The sequence below is a fragment of the Alligator sinensis genome, unplaced genomic scaffold (genome assembly GCF_000455745.1).
Source record: "Alligator sinensis unplaced genomic scaffold, ASM45574v1 scaffold1667_1, whole genome shotgun sequence".
Lineage (NCBI taxonomy): Eukaryota > Metazoa > Chordata > Crocodylia > Alligatoridae > Alligator > Alligator sinensis.
This window is the reverse complement of record NW_005842504.1, coordinates 727010-737461: the sequence shown is the minus strand read 5'-3', so window position 1 is coordinate 737461 and position 10452 is coordinate 727010. Positions and strand designations below refer to the sequence as shown.

The window sequence follows — 10452 nt, the reverse complement described above, 5'->3', positions numbered from 1 at the left end:
CAGGAATGGGAGAGTTAAACCCTTTCCAGTTGGAACTTCTGCCAGCAGACAGAGTCTCCTGCAGCTGGGAATTGTCGGGGAATAGTTCCACGCTAGCATCAAGTGTTTCCCAACCTCTCAGGCTAAGAGGATGTTACATCTACCACTGGTTACAGAGCTCTGAAATCTGGGCAAAGTAGAGCTAGGCCCTGCAATGCCAGTGTGGTGAGGAACCCACTCATGCCAATGTGCCTGGGATCACTACTATAGCACTGGCCTCCTCCATGTAATACAATCACAGAAAATGAGGGCTGGAAGGGAGTTCAGGAGGTCACATCTAGTCCAACCCCTGCTCTAAGCAGGACCAGCCCCAACTGCATCATCCCAGCCAAGGCGTGGTCCAGCCAGGGGTGGAGATTCTACAACCACTCTGGGTAGTCTGTTCCACTACTTCACTACTCTCCTAGTGAAAGATTTTTCTCCTAATATCCAACATACACTTCCCACGTTGCAAGTTGGAACCATTGTTCTGACATCTACCCCTACTGAGATCATTCCAGCTCCATCCTTTTCGGAACCACCCTTCAGGGAGTTGAAAGCTGCTATCAGATCCCCTTCTGAGTCTTCTCTTCTCCTGGCTAATTAAGCCCAGTTCCCTCAGCTTTTCCTCACCAGTCATGCCCCACAACCCCCGAAACATTCTTGTTGCCCTCTGCTGGACTCTCTCCTTTTTGTAATGACAGGGCCAAAACTGGACATGTGTTTCTAGATGTGGCCTCCCCAGTGCTGAATAGGGAACAATCACTTCGCTCGATCTGCTGGCAGCCCTCCTACCCATGCAGCCCAGGATGCCATTAGCCTTCTTGGCAACACGGGCACACTGCTGGCTCTTGTCCAGCTTCTTCTCCACTGTCACCCCCAGGTCTTTCCTGCAGATCTGCTGCCCAGCCAGTCACCCCCAGCCTGTCCCGGTGCATGGGATTGTTCAATCCTAAGTGCAGGACTTTGCACTTATCCTTGTTGAACCTCATGAGATTTCTTTTGGTCCAACCTCCCAGTTTCTGGTTTTCTCTGAATCCTAGCTCTGCTCTAGGTGTTTAATCAAATATATAAGGCCATTGAAGGAGGTCTCTGTGTCTGTAGTCATTCCTTCTTGAATATCAGGCAGCCTCCAACCCCAGACCAGAGTGCTCTGCGGGAGGAAATTATGAGGCACGAATGGAACGTTCCCGGTAACCCACGAGGCAGCACCTTGGGGAGAAGGTACCCCTGGAAGTGGGTGTCGCAGGTCACTTTGTGGGGGACCCCAAATGGAAGGATGTTAGCCAGTCTCTGGATCTCGTGGATCACGGCGTTGGTGTACGGCATCCGGCCTCGGTCGTTCATGGCTGGGCTGTGGGTCCGCCCTATGACGCGGTCGATTTCCTCCTGCACCTTGTCTGCGGAGACAGGATTGGAAGGGGTGGGCTTGGTGTTTGGACCGCAGGCTCTGATGCCCCAGCAATGTCAGTTGTGTAAGGACAGGCCCAGCCTCAGTGAAAACCCTTCCTCAGCCTATCTTGGGTGGCCACTACTGCCTCCAGAAGTGCCCACCTTTTTCTCCCCCTTCTCGGTCTCTTCTAAGCCTTCCAGGTCTTCCTAGGAGAGAAGGCACCTTCCCAGCTGGATGGTGTCACTAGCCCCTGGTCCGAGGATCCATTGTGTCAAATGCAGCACGGACCCACAGCAAGAGACATTCAACGCCCCCAGCCCACTCTTATCTACAGGCACAAGGCAGAGAGTGATATTCCTTCTGTCTTCAGCCAGGGAACTGTCCAGTGCCTGGTCCAGGGCTGCACAAGGCATCTTGGGCAGAGCTGGGAGTGAGATGCAGACCCTTGACATCCCACCCCATTTAACCATCACCATTGCTTTCCATGGATAACTATTCTCTGTCCAGATTTGGCAATTCAGCACCAGCTCCAGCCTCACTGAAATATAAAGCTAATCACTGCCTCGTTAGCAATTGGCATCCTTAATGGGACTCTGGAGACAGAAAGCTGGGCAACAGTGACCTTGAGATGATCACTTTCTCCATCCAGCAGAAGTCAGGGAAATTGGCAAGTAAAGTAGAAATTCTTGATTTTTAGGAAAGCTGAATTCCACAAGCTTAGGGGATTGGTTGGCAAGGCTCTGCAGGACCATGGTCCAATGAGGAAGGTGTACAAGAAGGGTGGTTGTTCCTCAAGGAAATGATCCTAAAAGCTCAAAGGGAGTCCATTCCCTTTCATAAAGAGGCAGCAAAAGGGCTGGGAGACCCCCTTGGCTCAACAGAGAACTCATGGACCTCCTGAAATTAAAACGAGAAGCCTACAAAAGATGGAAGTCAGGAATAACTACCAAAAATGGAGTACTTGGCAACAGCCTGCACCTGTAGAGAGTAGATCAGGACAGCAAAAGCACAAACCAAATACAGATTGGCAACTGGAATGAAGGACCACAAAAAGTCCTTCTTTAGATATGTAGGGAGTCAGAGGATAAATAAGAGAAGCGTAATAAATGAAATAGGCGGACCTCAACCTGATGTCATTTAATACAGTGAAATGTAAAGTGCTCCATCTGGGGAGAAATAATCCACAACACACTTACAGGCTCGGCAGCGCTATGCTTGCTAGCACCACAACAGACCGAGACCTGGGTGTCGTGATAGATGACAAAATGAACATGAGCCACCAGTGCAATGCCGTAGCTGACAGAGCTAATCAAACACTGGCATGCATCTACTGAGGCATCTCAAGCAAGCCTAAGGATGTCATCCTCAAGGCTCCCTCTAAGGTGCATGTGTGTGCGGCCGCGCACGAATAAAAGTCTGGCCACGCACCAACTTTTTCAGGCTGTGCACCCACCAGGAATGGAGCTGGGCTGTAGCGTGGGACACTTACTAAAGGTAAGCTCCTCCCTGAGGTGAGGTGGGGGTGGGGGCCTGGTGTGGGCTTCGCCGGCTCTGGGGAACTGCTCCACTCTCCCGCATCGCCTCAGGGAGCGAGGAGGCACGTGGTGTCAGGGCCCGGGAGTGGAGCCGGCAAAGCCTCACTCGGGGCAGTCAGCGGCTCCTTCCCGAGGTGAGGCAAGGCAGGGATGGAGGCTGGGGCGGGGGTGTGGCGCGGCCTCCGCTGGCTCCGGGGAAATGCTGTATGGGCTCTGCCGGCTCCGGGAAAGTGCTCCACTCCCCAGCCCTGATGCCACGTGCCTCCTCGCTCCCCGAAGTGATGCGGAGCAGTAGAGCAGTTTCCCGGAGCCTGCGCCAGGCACCAGGCCCTAGCCCCCACTGCCTGCCCTGGGTGAGGAGTGAGGAGCTTACCTTTGGTAAGTGTCCAAAGCTGCACCAAAAGGGGGAGGCAGGACTGAAGTGGCGCGCTCACAGGCCACTACTCCTTAGAGGGAACATTGGTCATCCTCCCTTTCTACTTGGCTTTGGTGTGACTGCAGCTGGATTTGTGCATCCAGCTCTGGGTGCCACACTGCAGGAAGGATGTGGCGAAGCTTGAGAGAGCCCAAAAGAGAGCCACATGCATGATTAGAGGCCTAGAGACCAAGTCATACCAGGGGAGGCTGAAAGACTTGGGACTGTTCAGCCTGGAGAAGAGAGGACTAAGAGGAGACTTGGTGGCAGCCTATATGTATATCAGGGGAGTACATCAGGGCCTGGGGGAGCATCTGTTCGCCAAGGCCCCCCAGGAAAGGACAAAGAATAATGGGTACAAGCTGATTGAGGAGCTCTTCAGGCTAGATCTAAAGAAATAATTCTTTACAAGTCAAGTGCCCAGGGTCTGGAACAGACTCTGCTGAGAGGTGGTAAAGTCCTCCACCATGGCGATCTTCAGAAAGCGTCTTGACGCTCATCTTGCTGGGGTCATCTGAACGCAGCATACTTTCCTGCTCAAGTGCAGGGGGGCTGCACCCAATGATCTGTAAGGTGCCTTCCAGCATCTAATAACCATGAAACTATAATCCTCCTCCTGCCCCAGAAACCTCACGTACCACAGTTGAGATACTGCTCATATCCAAGAATAAGTTGTTGATGCTGCCTATCAAATTCAGGAATTTCTGGCCCTTGTAGTCGAAGCGGTTCCCAAAGACAATGGAGCAGATGATGTTGGCGATCGAGTGCGTGACAGCGAGGGTGGGGTCAAAGGGAGAACCTGGTGGTGGGGAGACAACAAGGTCAATGGCTACTTTCCATTCAATTTTAGGAGTATGAAGCAGGGGAGACTCCTGACACCAAAGGGATAAAGTTTTAATGACGAGAGTCCCCCAAAGCCTGGGGTGAGGGCGTGACCTGGAAACTTCTGCAGTTGTATGCAGGCTTGGGTTTAATTAGCTGGCCCAGATACAGGTCGCAGTCATGGGTGGTGCAATAGAGACCTTGGCACCGGCTGCAAACATTCCAAAGTGTAATACGTGAGTGCTGAGGTTGCACGGAGCCCCGTCCTATGCACTGCTGTGTTATTGGCACACCTGAGAGAGGGAGCTGGGACTGGGATGGGTCTTCCCATGCTGTGATTGATGCTGGGAGTGCAGCAGACGTGTGCCTTTAGAAAGGGAGATGTGAGCTGCTGGAAGAAGTTCCCCAGAGTATGAAGGTCCTCAAGGACCAGGGCCCAGCAGTGCTGGGTGCCTGGTCTGGATTTTGAGAAGAACCTGGCATGTCCAGGGTGTCCTCTTGGAGAACTCCCCTGGCAGTGACGGGAGCTGCTGGGCTCTGAGGACTTGGATAAAGCTAGACTCTTCCTTGAGACCTGGAGTCTCTGAAAGCAGTTTTTGAGGTATTTTATTATCCATGTCCATTAACCAGAAGCAGACGAGATCTATTTGAGTTCACACCACCTGCAGAACGGTTTAGAAAGCACCAACCTTTGGTTTTCCCCATCTCCTCTACCAGGTACTGAGATTCTTCCTGGATCCGCTCCTCAATGCTTTTTTTCCCCATCCCAAAATTCCTCAGGGCCATGTCATTTAGATGGTGATTTAAGAAAGGAATGGACTGGCTGCTTAAGACGGCTTCCCAATACACATTATTCCCATGCACCTCAGCATATAGTTACATGGCATTTAATAAGGATCTACATAGGCTGGAGGATATTGCATCACGCAAGAGCCTTGCTGTAATTGGTCACATATCCATCCAGGCATCTGCCGAGAGAGAGCATGGACTGTGCTATTGGGTGCAGCCTTTGGCCATCTGGTTGCTTCCTTTTCTGCCTAATTCAAACGAGTCTCACAAGAGGCTCTCTTCATGCCTTAGACCTCTCAGGCATTTTGTTCTTTGCCCCTGAATGTGATGCCAACTGCCAAGGTGAGCCCCGAGTATGCTGGTGGGAGCTGGGTGCCACCCAAGAGCTACCCATGGTTCTGGGTACGAATCGAGGAGCTTTCTGGAGCGTGGCAGGAAGCAGTGTGAGGAGCAGGGAGTCTGCACATCACCAGCCCTCCACAGGGCTCAGCAGGCCCTTCCCTGGGTCTAGAGCACCCTGAGGGGAGGCCCCTGCTCCCCTCTGATAATGCAGTTATCTGCAGACCACCCCGACTCCAGAGCAGAGCTAGTGCTGGCGCTGATGAAAAGCCTTGTGGTTTTGGCCACTTGTGCAAGAAGTCGGTGACCCAGGCACTGAGCTCCTTTTGAGACTTGAAGTACTTTAATATCTATCACTACGAGCCTACTTAACTCTTGGCAAGAGGAAGGAATTCTTGTGGCTTGGTTGTGGCCAGAGAAGCCAATTTTGCGGTAATTTTGCAGCGACCCAGACAGGGTTATTAGGAATAATGGCCACAAATTGTTAGAGAGAAGGATCAGGCTGGACATCAGGAGACATTTCTTTACAGTTAGGGCTGCCAGGCTCTGGAGTGGGCACCCAAGAGAGGTGGTACTCTCTCCTACCTTGGGGGTCTTCAAGAGGAGGCTGGACAGATATTTGACTGGGGTGATATGACCCTGGCATCTGTTCCTGTCTGGGTCAGGGGGAAAGCCAAGGCTGCAACTGAAGTCCACCTGGCTACACATATCAAGGACAATAAAAAGTCCTTTTTCACATATTTGGGGAGTCAGAAGAAAAGCAAGGGTAACATTGGACCCTTGCTAAACCAAATGGGACATCTGACAACTGACGCCCAGGAAAAAGCCAACCTGCTTAATGCATACTTCGCGTCGGTTTTTCATCAGCCCAAAGGGACCACCCTGCTTAGCATGATGCGGGACAGCCAGGATGAGGGTGAATTTATACCCAGCATCGGTGTTGACCTTGTAAAGGATCACCTTGAGAGGCCGGACACCTTCAAGTCAGCGGGTCCTGACAGATTGCACCCCCGAGTACTTAAGGAGCTGGCAGGCGTCATAGCCCAACCACTGGCAAAGATATTTGAAAACTTGTGGCGCTCAGGTGAAGTACCCAAAGATTGGAAGAAGGCAGATGTGGTACCCATCTTCAAGAAAGGGAGGAAAGTAGATCTGGGGAACTACAGGCCAATCAGCTTGACCTCAATCCCTGGAAAGATTGTAGAAAACTATCAAAGAGACCATTCTTGGCAAGCTGGCTGATGGCAGCATCCTGAGGGACAGCCAGCACAGGTTTGTTGTGGGTGGGTCTTGCCTGACCAATCTCATCTCCTTCTATGACCAGGTGACCTATCACCTGGACAAGGGAGAAGAGATTGACATCATATACTGGACTTCAAAAAAGCCTTCGATCTAGTGTGCCATGATCTCCTCATGGAAAAACTGGCTAACTGCGGCCTCAGCTACATCACAGTCCGGTGGCTGGGGAATGGACTGCAAGGCCGAACACAGACAGTGGCGGTCGACGGAAGTGAATCATCATGGCACTCCGTGTCCAGTGGGATCTCCCAGAGCTCCGTCCTTGGACCAGTTGTCTTCAATATCTTTATTAATGATGTGGACACTGGTGTCAGGATGACACTAAACTTTGGGTAAGAGCGTCCACACCCGAGGATAGGCCGGTGATCCAGGCTGACCAGGCTAGGCTTAGAAAGTGGGCAGATAAAAACCTGATGTCCTTTGTGAGTGCTGTCGTCTTGTTCTTCTAGGGCACAAAAATAAGATGTTCTATCTTCGCCTTCCCTTGTCTTGGTGTCAGTCTCGCCTGCCACGACTCGATAGGAGAAATGAAAGGGAAACGCCACACGAGAGTGATGCTCACTTAGTTTTAATTATGAGCATAAGTAATGCCCGCTCACAAGGAGTGTACCTTAGCTGGCCACCAGTTGTCAGTCCCTCAGCCGGCTCTCCCCACAAGTTCCCGGTCAGTCCTGCAATGAATACTCACCAGGGTGGGCGTTTGCAAACCTGCCCCGCTTATCACCTCACAGCAACAAAGTCCTTGACACACATGCGGACAGAGCTGCAATTGTCCAGTAGAATCAGCTATCCGCCTTCAAATGGGCTGGGTACGCCAAATGCTTGCCACTTCAATAATAAATTCTCTGGTGACTCTCTCTCATCATCTGTGCCTCCACGCAGGGCTGTTTGCAGTCTCTGGCATCTAAAGCCTTGGCTTCTCTTCCCATTTCTGGGGGATCATCTGGTGGAACTGCCAGTCCTTTATACAATGTTTCCACCCGACTGTTAACAATCCCCAGTTATGAGCCGCCATCCAGGAAGACTTAATTGGCAATTAAGCCTTTTGGTATCCCAATCTCATTGAACCCAGCGCCACTGCCAGCAAGTAATTAATACTTCACCACAGTCCACAGCGGGCATTTAGCATCCTGAGTGGGCTAACAATCAATAGATAGCCCGGTTCCACGGGTCGAACTGAAAGTTCTCAACAAGTGGGGACTTTGCCCAGATGGTCCCGTAACAGGAACAACGTCTCCCTGTTACAACTTTCAATACAGAAAAATGCAAGATACTCCACCTCAGCATGCAGGGAACCCTGCAGCACACTTATAGGCTCAGCAGTGCTTCGCTCACTAGCACCATGCCCAAAAGATTTGGGGGTCATAACTGACCACAAGATGAACATGAGCCACCAGGGTGATGTCATAGCTGGTAAAGCAAACAAAACTCTGGCTTGCATCCATAGATGCTTCTCAAGCAAATCTTTAAAAACTTCTTTACTGTCCCAGCCCCCAAGGCCTGGAACAGACTCCCCCTAGAGATGAAAATTTTGAACTCTTTCTAATTCCAGCTTCTGCCAGCAGAGAAATCCTTCTGCAGCTGAGAATTGTGGGGAAATAGGTTCACTCAGAGTCAAGGGTTTCCCCATGTCTCAGACTACCACTGGGTACAGACCTGTGAAATCTCTTGGGCAAAGTAGAGAAGAGGCCCTAGTGTCCCTCAGTATTGCCGGGGACCAAGTCATGGCAATGGAGTGGCCTGCATCTATTCGGTGTCCTCCAGTAGATCTGACTGCCTCAGAAGTTCCTGGGCTGGGCTTGTCCCTTCTTGAATGTACAGCAGCCTCCACCCCAGCCCCTAGTGCTCTGTAAGGGGCAGAGTATAATGTGTGGGTGGAAGGTTGTTGGTGGACCCTAGAGGCAGCACCTTGGGGCGAAGGTACCCCCGGAAGTGGGTGCTGCAGGTCACTTTGTGCAGAACCCCAATGGGAAGGATGTTAGCAAATCTCTGGACCTTGGCGTTGGTGTACGGCATCTGGCCTCGGTCGTTCATGGCTGGGCTGTGTTTCAGCCCTATGACGCAGTCGACTTCCTCCCGCACCTTGTCTGCAGAGACAGGATCAGAAAGTGTGGGTTTGGTGTTTGTGCTGCGGGCTCTGATCCCCCAGCAATGTCAGCTGTCTAAGGACAGCCCCAGCCTCAGTGAAAACCCTTCCTCAGCCTATCTTGGGCAGCTAGTGCTTCCCCCAGAAGTGCCCACTTTTTGCTCCTCCTTCTCAGTCTCTTCGAAGCCTTCCAGCTTTTCCTGGGAAAGGAGACGCCTTCCCGGTTGGACGGTGCACTGGCCCCTGGTCTGTGGACCCATTGTGTTAAATGCCGCACAGACCCACAATAATAGACAGTTTGTGCCTCAATCGCCTTGTCATTTCCAGGCACACGGCAGAGACTGATATTCCTGCCATCTTGAGCATGGGTGATTTTTTTTTTCATGGCCTGGTCCAGGGCTTCACTGGGTATTTTGGGCAGAGCTGCGAGTCCCACCCCCATCTAAGCACCACCGTTACTCTCTGTGGGTAACTATTGTCTGTGCAGCTTTGGCAATGTAGCACCAGCTCCAGCCTCCCTCAAATATAAAGTTAACCACGGCCTCCTTGGCGATGGGCAACCTAAGTGGGACTCTGGAGAGGGGAGGCAGGAGCAGGGCTCTGCCCTATACCTCTGGTCTGTTCAGTTGGACTTGTGTGTGCAAATTGCCTGTTCCCTGGTGACCGACTGATAACCAAACTGGCGACAAGTCTCTGTCAAAATCACAGTGCCATAGTCACGGTTGCTTTATTTTATGTGCACATTACCTTGGACTTCTGGGTATTTCACCAAGAGCAGGAATCCATATCTCAAGGTGGAGCTCGTTGTCTGTGTCCCAGCAAAGAATAACTGGATTGCCGTCTCCACCAGGTTTCTGGTGCTAAATTCATTTTGAGGGTTTTGCTTTTCTTGGAAAGGAGGGAATGGAAAGGACTCCTAGCACATAACACCCTCCTGGCATCTGGCATGCACCTGGATTTGGCCCCTGAACAAAGGACGCCTCTGTTGCCCTGGCTTTTGGTGACTGTCCAAAAGGGAGGTGTTATTGGGTCTGCTCAAGTTGGTGACTCTATTCTTGAGTTCCCAGCCTGCTGCTACACTGCTCAGTCACGGGTAAGCACCCATAGAAAGCCTCACAGGCCTGCCCCAACATGTCGTGGCAGCAGTGACAACTTCCCTCCCTGCTTACCTCTTCCATCCTAATGAGGAAGTAGTCAATGAAGTCCCGAGGACATCTGGGGTCCAGGCTCTTGGTTTATCCTCACCCTACGCAGGATGAAATCATGTAGGGTCTTGTAGTGGTTACAAGCCCAATTGTGTGGGCCAGGTACGTATTGCAAGATCCTTGGAAACATCTCAAAGAACTGGGGGTGAGGAATCATAGAATCATAGAAAATGAGGTTTGGAAGGGACCTCAGGAGGTCACATCTAGTCCAACCCTCTGCTTAAAGCAGGACTACCCCAACTACATCTTCCCAGCCAAGGCTTTGTCTTGCCAGGTCTTCAAAACCTCCAAGGATGGAGAGTCCACCACCTCCCCAGGTGCCTGTTTCAGTGTTTTACCACCCTCCTAGTGAGAACATAGTTCCTAATATCTAACCTAAACCTCCATTGCTACAACTTGAGAATGTTGTTCCTTGTTATGTCATCTGCCACCTCTATAAGCTTCATAGTTTCATAGTAGGTAGAGTCGGTAGGGACGTGAGCAGATCATCAAGTCTGACTCCCTGCCTTTGGCAGAAATGAATTCTGGGATCAGCATTCATGAATGAATGC

The 10452-nt window shown here is 51.4% G+C and overlaps 1 protein-coding gene across 1 annotated transcript in view; it reads right to left on the bottom strand.

Moving 5' to 3' along the window:
* LOC106721820 (cytochrome P450 2G1-like) overlaps positions 1 to 4969 on the bottom strand; it is a 16611-nt gene extending 11642 nt beyond the window's left edge. Inside the window, exons 1-4 of the mRNA XM_025213069.1 lie at positions 4873 to 4969; positions 4000 to 4160; positions 3320 to 3338; positions 1221 to 1418 (exon numbers count right to left, since the gene is read on the bottom strand). Coding sequence (XP_025068854.1) covers positions 1221 to 1418; positions 3320 to 3338; positions 4000 to 4160; positions 4873 to 4969 — 475 coding nt within the window. The remainder of the gene's footprint in view (positions 1 to 1220; positions 1419 to 3319; positions 3339 to 3999; positions 4161 to 4872) is intronic.
* Between the last annotated feature and the right edge of the window lie 5483 nt (positions 4970 to 10452).